Source organism: Aotus nancymaae, unplaced genomic scaffold, assembly GCF_030222135.1.
Source record: "Aotus nancymaae isolate 86718 unplaced genomic scaffold, 86718_ANA_hifiasm-v0.15.2.pri h1tg000012l, whole genome shotgun sequence".
NCBI classification, from domain to species: Eukaryota; Metazoa; Chordata; class Mammalia; order Primates; family Aotidae; genus Aotus; species Aotus nancymaae.
Window position 1 is genome coordinate 12,322,100 of NW_026988423.1, and position 19,069 is coordinate 12,341,168.

The following is a 19,069-nucleotide window of genomic DNA, read 5'->3' on the forward strand; positions in this document are numbered from 1 at the left end:
GAAAAAGTACCCAAATCTTTAACATAAAATGCCCAGCATACAGTGAAAAGTTATGAAGAATGCTAAAAATAATGATGACCAAAGGACTAAAAAACAGAGAAAAAAAAACAGACCATAGAAATAAATCCCCAAAGACTTTTTAATAACTATTAGTTCAAAAAACCAGAGGAAAAGATCAAGGATTTCAATAATGATAAATATTAAGAAGTCAGAAATTCTAGAAAACAAGATGAATTTAAATTTTTAGCAAATTAGATACATTTATAAAGATAAGTATTAAACTATAGTTCAGGTCAGTATAAATTACCCAGATTGAATCACAGAGATGAAAAAGAGGGGAAAATACAGAAAACTGTCAATCAAGAATTCAATACCTACTAAAAACATCATTTGTAAGATGAAGGCAACATAGAGAGATCTCAGATACACACAAGCTGAGAGAATGTGTCACCAGTATACTTACACTAAAGAAAATAGGACAGAGAACTCTTCAAGCAAAAGAAGCCTACTTCTTCTGAAACTCTGAAGATGCAGGAAAAAGGAAGAATACCAGAAAGGGTAAATAATGTGAAGAAACATAAATGAAGGTTAAGAGCTCAAAACAATAAAATAATAATAATACAATAAAAGGCAGAAGGGCTTAAATGTTATTAATGAAGTCTTACATTGTCAGGAAGGGGTAAACATGCCAATTTAAGGTAGACTATAATGTCAGAGTTACATGTTGTAATGTCTAGGGTTACCAGTTAAAAAACAATATAAGAATATCTAATCAGCAAGCTAACAAAAGAGGAAAAATTTAACAATAAACTACATTATGGAGATAAGACTGGCAATCAAAGAGAACTAAGATATATACAATATTTGACAAATTAGTATTTCCAGTTCCATAGCTCTCTTTGCCTCAGATAATGCCTTCTTTAATTATCAAAGTAACATACACTGTATTGTACACCCAAGTAACCCATTCAAGATGGCTAAAAAGCCCAGGAAATAATCTCAGGTGATATGTTAAAATAGGAGGAAGCATCTTCAGTATAACTGATATATAGAGAAGTGAATTAATCAGGAGGAAACTTTTCAGGATTTCTCCAAAATGGGTTTAAGGAGCTAGGAAATATCGGGAAAGTAAACTAAAAAATAAGATGAGACCATTTTATAAAAATGGTTGAAAAAAAGATTATTAAAATAATAACATTTCCTGACACAGGAAATATCTTATGTGTAAGATACTCTAATAAGTATTTTATGTATTGTCTCATTTATCCTGACAGGCCTGTGAGATAGGCTATTGTCATCATTATTTTACAGCTGAAGGACCTAAGTATTCAGAAATTACTAAAAATGTTTGTTCAAGGTCACAAAAGCAAAAAGAATGTCAAATAGTAGAAGCGGTAGTGTCAGGGAAGAAGAGACTGGCACCAGAATGTCAACTGGATTAAAATAGATATATCAGTTGAAAAGAACATGGTAGTAGTGAAGGGATGTAGCACAGGTCAGTAGACTCTTTCACTTTAATTCCCTTACCTCATTGTCTCCAGATACTTGGCTGAGATTTTCCATATAAAATCTTATCTTCTACCCTAAATCATGTTTCACAGTGTCATAAAAATGATCTCTATCAGGCATCTATCTCATCAAGATATTCCCATGTGTTAAACCTTTCAATGACTAAGTCCAAATCATGACTATGGCATTCAACCAACACCACACAAATCCAACAAATAATACATAAATAAATAAATGCTGCATCCTCCACTAAACTATGAGCTCTATGAAGCAGGACTGAGTCTTCTCCATCTTGTGCCCAGCTATTTGCTTAATAGTACTGTGTAACTGATTTTCAGTGACTTTTTTTTTTTTTTTTTTTTTTGAGACGGAGTCTCTGTCACCCAGACTGGAGTGCAGTGGCATGATCTCAGCTCACTGCAACTTCTGCCTCCTGGGTTCAAGTGATTCTTATGTCTCAGTCTCCTAAGTAGCTGGGATTACAGGCATGCGCCACCACGCCCAGATAACTTTTGTATTTTTAGTAGAGATGGGACTTTGCTCTGTTGGCCAGGCTGGCCTCAAAATCCTGACCTCAAGTGATCTACTTGCTCTGGCCTTCCAAAGTGTTGGGATTACAGGTGTGAGCCACCATACCCGGCCTCAATGACTTATTTTTATTGTGGTAAAATATATGTAACAAAATCTGCTAAGCATTTTTAAGTGTACAACTCAGTGACATTAAGTATGCTCATACTGTTGTGCAACCAACACTATTATCCACCTCCAGAATTTTTTTCATCATCCCAAACTGAAACTCTGTATTAATTAAATCATGACAACGCCCATGTCCCTCTCCCACAGCCTCTGGTAACAACTGTTCCACTTTCTGTCTCTATGAATTTAACTATTCTAGCTAGTTCACATAAGTAGAATGATATAATATTTGTCCTTTTGTGTCTGGCTTATTTCACTTAGCATAGTGTCCTCGGGTTTCATCCATGTTGTAGTATGCGTCAGAATTTCCTTCCTAAGGCTGAATAATATTCCTATATAGGTGCATACCATATTTTCTTTTCTATTCATCCATCAGTGAACATTTGAGTTATTTCCACCTTTTGGCTGTTATGAATAACGCGGCTTTGAACATGGGTGTATTAAATACCTGTTCAAGTCCCTGCTTTTAATTCTTGTGGGTATATATCTAGAAGTGGAATTATTGAATCATATGGTGATTCTATGCTTAATTTTTTGAGGAACCACTGTACTGTTTTCCACAGTGGCTGATCCAGTTTACATTCCCATCAGCAATGCACAAGAGTTCCAATTTCTCCACATCCTCACTGACACGTTATTTTCTATATTTCTGATAATAACCATCCTAATGTGTGTGAAGTGGTATCTCACTATGGTTTTGGTTTGCATTTCCCTAACAATTAGTGACGCTGAGTATCTTTTCATGTGCTCAAGGCCATTTGTATATCTTCTTTGGAAAACTGTCTATTTAAGTCCTTTGTTCTTAATTGTTTTGTTATTGTTGTATTTTTGTTGTTCTTTATATATTGTAGATATTAACACCTTATCAGATACACAATTTGCAAATATTTTCTCCCATTTTGTGGGCTGCCTTTTCACTCTGCAGATAGTGCTGTTTGATGTACAAGTTTTTAATTTTGATGAAGTCTGATTTATCTATTTTTTGCTTTGTTGCCTGTGCTTTTAGTATCATACCCAAGAAATCATTGCCAAATACAATGTTATGAAGGCTTTCTCCTGTTTTCTTCTTAGAATCTTATACTTTTAGCTTTTCTGTATAAGTCTTTAATTCATTTTGAGTATTTTTATGTATATAGTATAATGTAAAGATCCAACTTCATTCTTTTGCATGTGGTCAATGAATTATTTTTTAAATAAATGACAGTAGATACACAGAAAAAGTAGGACATAACAGATTTCTAAGATGACTACACAGAACGTCATACAGGGTAGAGTATCCAACATATATTTGCAATTGCAAAGAATGGATATAGATATATTTGTGTACATTATTGCCTTTTATAACTTGAAAATAAGTTACAGTAATAAGTTATAGCCACTGAGTTGTAGCTGAAGCAACCAATGTCTGCCAAACATTTCTTCCAAATCATGGGGATTTTAAAATTTACTGGTATAGCTGCTCCTTTCAAGCCTTTCTCCGTTTGCAATAATGCCTATAAGCGTACTGAAGCCTAGTGACTTGTGCCGTAAAGAGCCTAATATTGTTTGCTGCAGCCCAGCAGAATCTCTTGGTTATTATTAAAGTAAAGAGCTAGCAATTGAAGAGACTAATGACACAGACAGTTTTCTGATTTGTTTTGATTTGTTTTGAACTCAGTTAAAGTCATAAGGTCTACTGAAATTGCTGGTGACCCATAAGGTGAGCTATACAGCTATTGCTTAGATCAGGGGATCAACTGCTGACACCCAAGAAAAATAAGTGGCCTTTTGTTCTTAAAAGAAAATATTAAATATTAAATTCATTTATTTTAAAACTAAGAACATACTAAAAGAGTCAACATACTACTACTAGCTAAATAAGACAGAGTTTTGAAAAAAAGAATAGGAAAGGAAGAAAAACAGAAATTTACAGGAAGAAAAGAAGAAGTAACAAGTCAGGGATAAAACTAAGGGTTGAGAAAGAAAGCTGAGAAAGAAATAGAGAAGGGACTCACAGTCTGAGCAGAGAGTATACTCAAAGAGGCCTAGAGCTGATGATTTCAAAGTCTCTTCCAGCTAAAATTCTGTGACTCTGTGGGTTTGAAGGAAGGTATTCAGAAGTGAATGAGACTTGAGGTAGAAAGGGGGCAAAAGCATGCAGCAATAAAAGCATAAAGTCCCATCAGGCCTCTAAGTAGAAGATACTTAAACAGGCGCCCATCGTCATTCTGCGTGCTCTCTTACAAAGAGGGCAAACCGTGACAAGAAAAGAGAAAAGAAGGAACTGAAAAGCTAAAACAGGGTCCCAAATCAGCAAAATTCATGAACTTTTCCTGCTGCTTTAGCTACAAGTTCTTAAGAGAAAGAAAGCCCATACTTACTGCTGTTGCAAAATGATGAATAACAGCAATGGAGATGCAGGCATCACAAGCTCCACTGCGGACTGGTACTGCCAGTGCATCACAGACAGAAGCCTGAAATTGCCTCTCTCTACAAATGTCCACAAGGTTTTGGCTACGATCACAACCAATCTGTAACAGAGAAGGAATTTCATCACATTTTGTTTAAATATCACATGAAATTAAAAACTATGAGCTTATTCCATACCTTAAAGTATATATAATGAATATAAAGATCTCATATTCATTGTGAAATGGTCTGAGACCATGATATTATCAGTTCTTGCAGCTAGTACAAAATCAGAATATATAATTGTAAGGGAAGCATTTATTACCTTTACAGATATCAAACAGAACTCCAATCAGTGCAACAAAATGACGAGAATAAAAATGACAGTGGTGGAAATGGGAGGTCCAAAATTACAGCAAATTCATGACCATTCAGAATCTGGATGTTTCTGTAATATCACACATTTAAAACTGGAAAGTATCCCATAAACATAGTCTTTTGGGAGAGCTACAAATAAGATGTTCTACGATATCTCTCATTACCATATATACTATATTGTAATGACCCAGATAGCAGAAGGATGGGCAATTTTTTTTTCTGCTTCTTTATACTTTTCAACATGGATTACTTTTACAATCAGAAAATAAAATCCCAAAACAAAAAAATTTTTTTTTCTTTTTCTGTTAAATGCCAAAACTTATCAAGAATAAAGTGCTGAATTCGAAATTTATAAAATGTTATTTAATTAAACCTTTTCATATACCCGAACAATCCTATAGGATTGATGGCATGGAGGGCAGCTAGCAACATGCTTTTCTCTCCCCAAACAGGTGAGACCTAGCACACCTCATGCATGCATCTGGTTCTGTGAGAAGTGTTTAGGAGCTGGGTTTTCTCATCTTCTTTCTCTCTACTTTGTTGCTGTTGTATACAGCTTTGCTGCTTAGCTCTAAGAATATCAAATATGTATGTAATATATAGACACACACACACACACACACATTTTGCAATATGCCCATGTAAATTGAAGAATAAATGGAAGGCACTTAAGACATTTTTTTTTTTTTGGAGACAGGGTCTCACAGCCCACCACAGCCTCCACCTCCCAGGCCCAGGCAATCCTCTTGCCTGTCTTCCAAGCAGCGGGGGCTATAGGTGCACACCGCCATGCCCAGCATTTTTTTTTTTTTTTGTACTTTCTGTAGAGATGGGGTTTCATCATGTTGCCTAGGCTAGCCTCAAACTCCTGGGCTCAAGTCATCCATCCGTCTCGGCCTCCCAAAGTGCTGGGATTACAGGCATGAACCACCATACCAGGCCACAAAAAATGTTAAATCACTGATTAATCATTATCCCTGGATAATTTTTTCTTAACGCAATCTCTATAATAGAGAAAATAATTATATAAGCAGATTTAGTCAAATAGAAGTAGCCACCTAAAGTGTATATTTACACATTTAATTTTTTGATATAATAAGCACTGATCCTAGGGTTCCCTTGGCCCTTCTGATAATATGAATGCTCATATCAAACATGTTGGGATAACTGGCTAGCCATGTGTAGAAGATTGACACTGTACACCTTCCTTATACCGTATATAAAAATCAACACAAGACAGATTAAATGTAAAACCTAAAACTACAAAAACTCTGGAAGATAACCTAGGAAATACCATTCTAGACATAGGCTCTGGCAAAGATTTCATGACAAAGACACTGAAAACAGCCACAAAAACAAAAATTGACAAATAGGACCTAATTAAACTAAAGAGCTTCTGTACAGCAAAATAAACTATCAACAGTATGAACAGACAACCTAGAGAATGGGAGAAGATATGTGCAAAGGATGCATCTGACAAAGGTCTTATATGCAGAATCTATAGGGAACTTAAACAAATTAACACACAAAAACCAAACGGCTCCATTAGGAAGTGGGCAAAAGACAAGAACAGATAGTTTTCAAAAGACATGAACAGATACTTTTCAAAAGACATCCACATGGCCAACAAGTATATGAAAAAGGTCACAACATCACTAATCATTAGAGAATTGTAAATCAAAACCACAATGAGATACCATTTCAGACCAGTCAGAATGGCTACTTTTAAAAAGTCGAAAAATAACATGCCGGTGAGGTTGCAGAAAAAAGAGAATTCTTATATACTACCAGTGGGAATGGGTTCAACCACTATGGAAAGCAGTTTGGCAATTGCTCAACGAACTTAAAAGAGAATTACCATTCGACCCAGCAATTCCATTATTGGGTATATATCCAAGGGAATATAAATAGTTCTACCATAAAGACGTATGCACACGTATGTTCACTGCAGCACGATTCACAATAGTAATCAACCTAGGTGCCCATCAACAGTAGACTGGGTAAACAACTGTGTTACACACCATGGAATACTATACAACTATAAAAGAGAATGACATCATGTCGTTTGCTGCAACATGGATGGAGCTGTAGGCCACTGCCCTAAGCAAACTGATGCAGGTACAGAAAACCAAATACTGCATGTTCTCACTCATAAGAGCTAAATACTGAGTACACATGGACACAATGAAGGGAACAACAGACACTCGGGTCTATTTAAGAGTAGAAGGAGGCGGGGGGTAAGGGTCAAAAAACTACCTATCAGGTACTATGCTTACTAACTTGGGTGATGAAATAATTTGTACACTGAATCGCTGTGACATGCAATTTACTGTTTAACAAACCAGCACATGTACCCCTGAACCTAAACTAAAAGTTTAAAAAATCTTTTTTAATTTGGCTTTTTCTTAGACAAGCAAGCATATACAGATTTCAGATAGGCTTTTAAAATTGACATACAGTGAAGAATGTAATATTGTCTCTGATAGTAAGTAGTGACATTCAATTTACCAAAAAATAGTATTTTTATGAAAAGTTCCTTAAAGTGCTATGTTATTAATTCCCTAGACGAAGAAAAAGATTTTAAAATGCAACATTACATTACAAAGTTTATATTTTAAATGCACAATAAAAGAATGGAAATAAAAAAAATTCTTACTAAGTTAAATCACATTGCCATGCTAGTCATACTTAATCAGTTTGCTTAATTTGTAATCGGTATTAAACAGCTTCTATATTTTATCCTGGAGCTGCTTTAATTTTAAAGTAAAATAAAAGATACCAAGCTAGAGATAAAGTACAGCAATTTATCTTTAAAACATTTTAAGATAAAAAGTACTAAGGGCCTATTAGTCATAATAATGACATGATTCCCAATTAATTGCTCCCTTTACCCATGTAAGATGCATGCCTGGATTATTACTTATTATTTATTTTCATCCATATTCTATGCCATCAGCCAACAATCACAGTATCAAGACGACAATACCACTCAAATAATCTGAACATTATATTTGGTGCTTGTCTCCTTTTTTGTTACGTTTAAATTCCGTTCATAGAATTGGAAGTTTCAAGTATGCCCAATTCTGACAGATAGCTCCTATAACTTGCTAAAAGTCAACAGAAAGAAATCCAGCCTGTCTATTAAAAAAAATCCTCAGGGATAGAACTCAATAGTTATTCAGATGAGGAAAGTTATTACCTGAGAACCACAGATAAGACAGAACATGGAGAACAATAGCCAAACAAAACAAGAGAAGATTTCCCTCTCCTCGCCAGGCTCTTACGGCTATTTGTACACAACACTCATTTTCACCAACAAGAAAGAGCAAGGCCAATTTTAGCAATAAAGCACCAGGTCTGATGTAGATTCCCCACTGACCAACTATCTGACTCATGCCTGGCTCACTACTTTCACCTTTTACTTTTTTGCCTGTCTTCCTTATACTATAGTCATGTCATTATTTTTTCTCCTCTTCCCCCTTTCCATTTTTAAATTTTTTAAACCAAGAAAAGTGTTTGAAAAATCTCCATAATAATGTTGCATCATGTCAACAGGACAGAAAATAGCTTATTGATAAAAATCACGTATACTCAAGGACTCGTGTAAAGCTACATATTTCTGTGTACTGGGTGAAGATCAATGACATTAAAACATATACTGGGCTTAAAATGTGTGTGTGTGTGTGTGTGTGTGTGTGTGTGTGTATTTTTTTGGAGATAGGGTCTCACTGTCACCCAGGCTGGAGTGCAGTGGCACAAACACAGCTCACTGCAGCCTCTGCCTCCTGGAGTCAAGTGATCCTCCCACCTCAGCGTTCTGAGTAGCTGGGAATACAGGTGCACACCATCATGCCTGGCTAATTTTCTAATTTCTTTGGAGAGTCAAGAGCTCGCCATGTTGCCCAGGCTGGTCTTGAACTCCTGGTCTCAGGCAGCCTCTCAAAGTGCTAGAAGTACAGGTATGAGCCACGGTGCCCAGCCTATAGTTTTAACATAATTTTTAAAATCCTAAACAAAATATGTAATTGTGGAAGTACAAGTAAGAATAAAAAACACTCAACCTGATAAGCAAAGGTGCAAACTAAAACAAAGTTCCCTTTTTCTTCCATTAAACTATCAAAAATATTTAAAAACTGAAATATACTACAGCAATGTCAGTATGACAGAACTTCCTCTCATATAAAATACAAATTGTCTCAATCATTTAAAAGAGCAATTAGGCAAACCATTTTTTAAGGAAAAAATAATGTTTATAACTTTTGACCCAATAATTACCTTTCTAAAAATGTATCCTTAGAAAATAAATCACAATAGGGAAAACGTTAACCAGGCTAATAATAACTGCCTTTTCCTGAGTACCCATATAGATTAAAAGCAGATTCTTTGTAGCAATGCACTTAATCCTCATAACACACTTTTAGTTGTTATTTTCACCATATTAGAGATGAGAGAATTTTGTCTCAAAGAAAATAAGTAATTTGTTCAAAGCTGAACAGTCATTAAATGATGAAACAAAAATGTAAAACCTGGTGTTTCTCATTCCAAGATCCATGTTCTTCCATCTTGTCCCACTGACTCTCAATCTACATGTTCATTACAGTGTTATTTAGAATATTTCCAAACAGAACACAACCAAATTTCCAGTAACTTCTACCACATATTAATAAAGTCTAAGTCTTTTCAATAAGTGGTATTAGGAGGAACTGCATATTCACATGCAGAAGAATGAAATTAAACTCTTATCTCATACCACCTATAAAAATCAGCTCAAAATGGATTAAAGGCTTAAATATAAGACCCGAAATTATGAAACTACTAGAAGAAAACATATAAGCAAAGCTCCACGATCTTGGCATGGGCAATAATTTTTTAGATATGACCCCAAAAGCAAAGGTAACTAAAGCAAAAATAGACAAATGGGATTAGATCAAACTAAAAAGTTTCAACTTGAGGAAACAATCATCAAAGGGAAGAGACAACCTACAGAATGGGAGAAAATATTTGCAAATTATACAACTGATAAGGAATTAATACCCAGAATATATAAACAGGCTGGGCACAGTAGCTCACAACTGTAATCCCAACCCTTTGGGAGACAAAGGCAGGTGAATCACTTAAGTCCAAGAGTATCAGACCAGCCTGGGTAACATGGCAAAACCTCATCTCTACAAAAAAAAACAAAAATTAGCTGGGTGTGGTGGTGCATGCCTGTAGTCCCAGCTACTAGAGGCTGAGGTGGGAGGATCAATTGAGCGCACAAGGTCAAGGCTGCTGTAAGCCAGTCATGCCCCTGCACTCCAGCCTAGACAACAGAGCAAGACTTTGTCTCAAAAACAAACAAAAATATATAAAGAACTCAACTCTATTACAAGAAAACAAATAACCTGATTTAAAAATGGACAAAGGTCCTGAATGTACATTATTTTTAAAAAGACATACAAATGGCCAAGTACATGAAACAATGCTCAACATCACTAATCATCAGGAAAATGCAAATTAAAACAATGAGATATTACCTCACGCTTGTTAGATCTGGCCATTATCACAGAGACAATAGATAAATGGTGTTGAGGATGTGGGGAAAATGAAATCCTTGCACACTGTTGGTGGGAATGTAAATTAGGATAGCCACTAGGGAAAACAGTATGGAAGTTTCACAAAAAAATTAAAAATAGAACTACCATATGATTCAGCAATCCCGCTGCTAGCTATAGATCCAAAGAAAATGAAATCAGTAGGTCAAAAAGCTATCTGCACTCCCATGTTTATTGCAACATTATATACCATAGCCAAGATATGGAATCGATCTAAATATCCATCAATGGATGAATACAGTAAACATGGTTTATATACACAACGGAATACTATTTGGTTATAATGAAGAAGAAAATCCTGCCATTTATAACAACATGGATAAACCTGGAGGACATCAGGTTAAGTGAAATAAGCCAGACACAGAATGCAAGCATTGCATGATCTCACTCATACTTGGAATCCAAAAAGTTGACCTCATAGAACTAGGAGTAGAACAGTAGCTACTAGGGACTGAGACAGCTGAGGGGTGGGAAGCTCGGGAGATGTTGGTCAAAAGACAAAATTTCAGTTAGACAGGAGGAATAAATTGCAGAGTTCTACTGTACAACATGGTGACTATAGTTAACAAAAATGTATGGTATTTTCAAATGCTAAGAGAATGGATGATAAATGTTCTCACCAAAAAAATGGTAACTTTGAGAGGTAATAAATATGTTAATTTGCTAGATTTTGTTAATCCATAATGTATATATACTTCAAAACATCATATCATATACAATAAATACATATAATTTCATCTGTCCTTTAAAAACGTTTTTAGTAATTTTAATTTAAAAATAAAATAGTGAAAAAATACTGTATTATAAAATTCAGAAACATTGTAAGATTATATATCAGAATGGAAATAAGTGAGATAAATGAGTTATCAAATTGTATGCACATTCATTATATATAAAAAATTATTAGGAAAAACACTAGAAGGATATTCAGCACCATAGGATGATAGGATTATGCAAATACCTCTCTTTTCATCAATTTTCTGAATGATGGTTATGTATGTATGCATGTATTTATTTTTAGACTCAGAGTCTCACTCTGTCACCCAGGGTAAGTGCAGTGGTACGATTACGGTTCACTGCAGCCTTGAACTCCTGTCGCAGTCTCCTGGGTAGCTGGGACCACAGGCATGCACCACTGTGCCTGGCTACTTTTTTTGTTTTTATTGAGATGTGATCTTGATATGTTGCCCATGCTAGTCTTGAACTCCTGGCCTCAAGCAATCCTCCCTCATCACTGAGATTATAGGCATAAGCCACTGCACCCTACTGGTTACATTATTTTTATTTTTAAAATACACATTTAAAAAACTATTAAAAATATGCAATTGTAGGAAAATTAGACTGGTAATATAGAGTTTAATAAAGTGCAGAGAAATAAACAGAAGCAGTAAAGTACAGTGAAAAGAGCATACTACAAGTTGAACATCCCTTATTTCAAATGCTTGGGACCAGAAGTGTTTTAGATTTCAGAATTTTTTGGATTTTGGAATATCCGCAGAATACATACCGGTTGAGAGTCCCTAATGCGAAAATCTAAAATCTGAAATCCTCCAATGAACATTTCCTTTGAGCATCATATTGGTACTCAAAAAGTTTCAGATGCTGTAGCATTTGAGATTTCAAATTTTCATATTAGGGATGCTCAACCTGTAAACTCTGAATGTGAATCCTGGTTTCAGCAATAACAAGCTGAATAACCTAGGAGAGCTACTTATCTATCTCAAAGCCTCTGTTTCCTCATCTAAAAAGTTAAGAGAAAAATACCTGTTTATCAGGGTGATTATGAGAGTTAAATGAAAAGATCTATGCTAAATATTTAATTAACCATTGAAGTGCTATGAAAATGGTAGTTATTATAACATATGGAATACGGAGTACCCAGGATTCTACATAAAAAGGGAACTCTAGATCCTAAAAGTAATTTTATCCTGCAGTAAGACCCACCCATTTTGAGGTTGCCACATTCCTTCAAGGCTGCCAAACACAGCACTGTTTACATTCTGGTTTTCATGTAAAGAACTGAAGGTAAATTCATAGGTTTGCTCCTCACCATTCAACAAACCACTAATGTAAGCTTCTACTACTGTCAAGTAATGTATGCCTGGAGATGAGGCAATGCAGTAAGCTCCGGGGAACAACAGACAGGAAGGAATTACGTGCCAACTGCTGCTGATAAACAGAATATGGTTAATAGAGAGTGAGTGTATTTATGATTTTCCAATCCTTCCAAATACATTCCCTCTTGAATCAGCTGCAGATTTTGTTTCCTGTTTATCAAGAAATCATTCTTCTCAACTGTAACAGAATAATGTTATCACTGAATAAATCAGCATAGTTGATTTCGACCTAGTTTCACTGTCACAAATGATACCTGACTAGATAAAACCACGGATTATCAACAAGAAAGTGCAAAAGCAGAGCCTACTGAGAAACATTTTTGGACTATCTTTAGATTAAAACATTAGAAAATGTCACCTTGTTCTGAACTGTGGTTAGCTGTGATTTTAAGTGACACATCAAAGATCTATTTCCTCTTCAACATGAACAAACTTAACTCACTAGGCCTTGTTCTTTATAAATTAAAATTTAATTATAAACATGTTAACAATAAATGAATATCAATGTCTTATCTTGATGAAAGCTATTATTTTATATGCCTGTTAATGTACAAACTCTACACTTCCTAAACAACCAGCCCTCTGTATCTATGAATTCCACATCAATGGATTCAAGCAACCACAGGTCAAAATATTTAAAAAAAAAAAAAATCCATCTTTACTGAACACATACAGACTGTTTTCTTGTCATTAGTCCCTAAACAATAAATACAGTCTAACAACTACTTACATAGCATATACATTGTATTACGTATCATAAGTAACCTATAGTTAATTTTAAATATACAGGAGGATGTGCACAGGTTATATGCAAATACTACATAATTTTGTGTCAGAGACTTGAGCTTCTGCAGATTTTGGTATCCACAGGGTCCTGGAACTAATTCCCCACAGATACCAAGGGACTAATATACTTTTTTCAGTGCATTTTTTGTACTTCCTTGGTAGAATCCTAGGTGACTGTAACTAGAGGCATTTGAGATGTATGGCCCTACACAGAACAGCCACTGTTGCTCATGTGGGGGTGATAAAAATGTAATCTCTTAGAAGAATGGTACATCACTTTTCCCTTTTATACTAAATCTTTTATGATCATTAAATATGCATTTTATTATTTTAATTTGGCTTCAATTTTATATACCAAGAGACAATTATAGTAACTTTCTTCATGAAGGTGCACAATTTCTAGGATGGAGTAAAAACAAAGAAGAAAAGCAATCTGACATACTCCAATAACCCAGGAACGTCGACTGCTCTCGTTCTTTTTACCTACTCCCTTATTGTCATCCTAAATCCCCTAATCTTGAGAAGGGGAAGCTCCAGTCCTCACAGAGCAATGTTAAAATATGATTACTTACAACAACACACAAGAACATTCTACCTCTTAGCACAGCAGAAAAAAAAGGCTCATAGAAAAAAAAAATGATAACAACTGAAAATAGACACTCTGGAATCAGACAGAAATAGGCTCAAATTCTGGGTCTAGCACTGTAACCTTTGTCAAGTTTTTAATCTATTTGAGCCTTAGTTTTCTCAACAGTAAGATACCAATAAATAGCAATTTTTTTTCTACTATGAGTAAAATTTAGAGTAGAAAACGTAAGTTCAAGTTCCAGTTATTTCCCCTAATTATATGACATCAGGAAATTAATATGACCACTGTGAGCCCCAATTTCTTCATTTTACAAAAGATCGATGAAAATATCAGCTTTCTCTTCTTCTTACTTAGGGAGATCCAAGCCAAAATAAAGATTTCTATAAAAATCCTTTCTAATCTATAAAGAGTTTTATAACTATAAGATAGTTTTACTGATAAAATAATAGTGGTAGAAAGCAAAATCTAAAGGGAGAAAAAAATTATATAATGATGGTGTGCCCATAAATTCCTAGAGGAACAAGAAAGAATGGGGCAGTGTTCATTAATTTTGAATCTGTTGGTTATAACTTTTTGGCAATGAACTAAAAAAAACAGCATTATATCATGAGGAAGAAAGATGATGATAACCACGGCAAATTAAGCAAAAAGAAAGCCAAAAGCAACATTACTTGCCATATATAACTCCTTATTGATGCCAAGATATTTTCCATTACCACATCCAATATCAGCCACTATTGAACCATTTGGCAAAGCCTTCAAAAACTCCACAATGTGTGGCCAAGGGGTATGTCTCGTGCTGCTGAAGTGCCCAGCAATCTCTTCATAAACTTGATGGACGTACTCTTGCTCCAGCCGTGAGGCTTCTTTATCACTCTCTGGAAATGAGGGAGGAGTCTCTTTCCTCTGGCTATCACAGACCAAAGGGTAACCTTAATGAAAAACAAAGCAATGTACACCTTTCTTTTTTATGGGAATGACTCATAAGGTATCAAGTTTTCTTAAATGAAAAAATAAAATCAATGCAAATTTGGTGGATAGACTGATTTATCAGTTAAAAGAAAAAGTTCTTCCCTAATAAGTCTAATATAAAAAGAAGGGGGGAAATCCATTTACAACAACACATGACTACGATTCTGCATCTGCCTTATGGTGATGATGCCTATTTAATCTAGAGATTAAATAGATTTAATCTCAGGATTAAAAGTCCTCTTATTCAGAAAAGCATCTTAATAGGTCTGGCCTACATGGGAAAAGTTTAGCTAAATTAACCTTGGTAGGTAAAGGAGATAGGAGTTCTCAGGACCCTAGGGCTCTCAGAAGAAGAACAAGACCTGGAGGCACAGTGTCATTTGGTAATAAGTGCAAGCATTTACTGAGCACTATTTGAAGCAGTTTCTAAGCATTGCCTCAGTTCTCACAGTAATGCAATGAGATAGGTACTGTTACATCCACTTACAGATGACAAAACAGAATCACAAAGAACTTAAAGAACATTCCTAAAGACAGAGATAGTAAGTCATACAGCCACAATTTGAACCCAAGCAGTGTAGACTCCAGAGCCCACATTCTCAATGACTACATTATGTTGCCTGCTTCAGTAGAATAAGCAAACCCCAGGGAGAACACCACCAAGCAGAGCTGATGACAGAGGAAATTTAGAATACACTGTCTCTAATTTTAAAGTTGCTCCCTGTTCTCTGTAATAATGTCTAACACTCATTTTAAATCCTTGCTTGTTCTCTGCTATGGCATAATCTCCCTTTGTCTTCTGCCAAAGTCTGTGACTTTTTATATGGGTAGTGTTATAGACAATAAAGGAAGAAGGAGTAGTGTTCCCAAAGAACTCACGGACAAGACTAAGACAATAATTAGAATTCACATAGCAGGCCAGTCGTGGTGGCTTACACCTGTAATCCCAGCACTCTTGAGAGTCCGAGGCAGGTGGATCACCTGAGGTCAGGAGTTCAAGACCAGCCTGGCCAACATGGTGAAACCCTGTCTCTACTAAAAATACAAAACAAACAAACGAACAAAAAATTAGTGGGGTTTGGTTGTGCACGCCTGTGATCCTGAATCCTTGGGAAGCTGAGGCAAGAGAATTGCTTGAACCTAAGAGGTGGAGGTTGTGGTGAGCCGAGATCACACCACTGCATGCCAGCCTGGGCGACAGAATAAGACTCCATCTTAAAAAAAAAAAAAAGAAAGAAAGAAAGAAAGAAGGAAAAGAAATCACATAGCAAAGAATTCAGCTGCAACACTGATGGCTGCAGGAATGAACATAAAACAGCCCTCTTTTCCCTAAATATAACTAGAATATGCCAAACTTTGAGAAAGCCGAAAATTGAGAGAGACAGAAGTATCTAGTGCCTATTAATAGGTGAAGAAGAACTCTAAACATTTTTAATGAATATTTAAGAAATAGTTATTTAACTTCTTTGTGCTTCAGTTTTCTCATCGGTAAATGGATGTAACAGTACCTATCTCAGCATTACTGTGAGAATTGGGGCAATGCATAGAAACTGCTTCAAATAGTGTTCAGTAAATGCCTGTGATTATTACCTCAATTCCCAAATGACTGAGGGCTCTAAAACGTACATTTGGAAACAAATGGGTTACATTATACTGGTTAAATGAGAGTTGTGATTATGCTAAAATATAAATTACAATTTATCCTTAATTGGCCTTTGTAAAATTGTATTCTCTTGGAAACTATGAACATCTAAGTTGCCTAAAGGGATAACCAACTCCTGTCACTTAAAAATCTACAAACTTTGGCCGGGCACGGTGGCTCACGCCTGTAATCCCAGCACTTTGGGAGGCCGAGGCGGGTGGATCACCAGATCAAGAGATCGAGACCATCCTGGTCAACATGGTGAAACCCCATCTCTACTAAAAATACAAAAAAAATTAGCTGGGCATGGTGGCGCGTGCCTGTAATCCCAGCTACTCAGGAGGCTGAGGCAGGAGAATTGCCTGAACCCAGGAGGTGGAGGTTGAGGTGAGCCGAGATCGCACCATTGCACTCCAGCCTGGGTAACAGGAGCGAAACTCCGTCTCAAAAAAAAAAAAAAAAAAAAAAAACTACAAACTTTGATCAAAATTATGCAAAGAACAACCATAAACTAAAAAAAAAAAATTCGCCAATCATCAGGAAAATCCAAATTCAATACACAAAATATCACTTCACGCCTGTTAGAATGTCTATTATAAAAAAGACTAAAAATGACCGAGTGTGGTGGCTCTCACGCCTTTACTACCAGCACTTTGAGAGGCCAAGGCAAGAGCATCACTTAAGCCCACAAGTTCGAAACTAGCCTGGACAACACAGAGAGATAGTGTCTCTGAAAAAAATAAAAAAATTAGCTAGGTATGGTGGTGGGCACCTACAATCTCAACTACTGAGGACTGCTTGAGCCTGGGGTGTCAAGGCTGCAGTGAGCCATGATCGTGCTACTGCACATGCAACAGTATTTAAAAAAAAAAAAAAAAAGACAAAAAATACCCAGTGTTGGTGAGGATAAGAGGAGAAGGGAATCCTTGCACACTGTTGGTGGGAATGGAAATTAGAGCAGTCATTATGAAAAACAGCACAGAGGTTCTTCAAAAAATTAGAAATAGGGGACTATCTGCCTTCAGGCCCTCTCTCACACAGAGGGCTACCCACTTCAGGATCAATGCCCTCTTGTGTCAAGAGCTGTTCTGTCACTCAATAAAACCCTTCTCTGCCTTGCTTAAAAAAAAAAAAAAGATTAAAAATAAGTACTATCTTATAAACCAGTAATCCTAGTATGGGGTATATATCCAAAGAAAATGAAATTAGTATGTCAGAAAGACAACTGCACTCACATGTTTACTTCAACACTACTCACAACAGCCAAGACATAGAATCAATCTAAGTGTCTATCAGTAATGAATGGAGAAAGAAAATATGGTACATATACACAATAGAATACTATTCAGCCACAAACGGAAGGAAATCTTGCCATTTACAACATGGATAAACCTGGAGGATATTATGTTAAGAGAAATAAGCCAGACACAGAAGGCAAATACTATACAATTTCACTCATATATGGAATCTAAAAAAGCTGATCTCACAGAATAGAGAGTAGTAGAATGATGGTTGCCAGGGGCTGAGGCAGTTGGAGGTGGGGACTGGGGAGATACTAGCCAAAGAATACAAAATTTCAGTTAGAATAAGTCCCAAGGATCTAGTGTAAAACATGGTGACTATAGTTAATAATAATGTATTGCATTCTTGAAAATCACTATGAGAATAAAATTTTAAGTGCTCTCATCACAAAAAGGTTTATGTGAGGTAATATGTGTTAATTCGCTCAATTGAGCGATTCCACAATATATATGTATTTTAAAACATCATGTGGTACATGATAAACATTTACAATTTGGGGGGTTTCTGTCGCTGTTTTTTGTTTTGAGACAGGGTCTTGCTCTGTCACCCAGGCAGGAGTGCAGTGGCGCGATCATAGCTCACTGCAGCCTCGAACTCCTAGGCTCACACAATCCTCCCACCTCAGCTTTCCTAGTGGGTAGGACTACAGACACACACCACCATTTATGTCTAAATTTTTATTTTATTTTTTTGTAGAGAGGGGGTCTTGCTATGTTGCCCAAGCAGATTTCGAACTCCTGGCCTCACGCAATTCTCCTGCCTCGGCCTCTCAAAGTGCTGGGATTACACACATGAGCCACTGTGCCAGCCACAATTATTATTTGTCTTTTAAAAAATAAAAATTTGTAAACTGAATCTCCATAAGAGCTTCTTACATTTAATAAATGCCCATGACAAACATTTGCATAAGAAAACTAGCTTGTCTCTCCAACTACACTTTAAGTTCCTTGGGAACAGAATCCATGCTTTATTTTTCTACATCATGTAACTCACTATCTGCAATGTTAGATATTCATCAAATAATGAATAAACATTTTAAATTAAATTTTTAAAATTCGGTATTTTAAGCCTTCAAGGACACTTTTAGTAAAATAAG

General features: G+C 35.9%; 1 protein-coding gene across 1 annotated transcript in view; it reads right to left on the minus strand.

The window, feature by feature from the left end:
• Nucleotides 1-19,069, minus strand: part of ALKBH8 (alkB homolog 8, tRNA methyltransferase) — a 69,855-nt gene that overhangs the window by 3,897 nt on the left and 46,889 nt on the right. The window contains exons 10-11 of the mRNA XM_021670809.2: nucleotides 14,733-14,989; nucleotides 4,566-4,715 (exon numbers count right to left, since the gene is read on the minus strand). Of these exons, the coding sequence (XP_021526484.2) occupies nucleotides 4,566-4,715; nucleotides 14,733-14,989 (407 nt within the window). The remainder of the gene's footprint in view (nucleotides 1-4,565; nucleotides 4,716-14,732; nucleotides 14,990-19,069) is intronic.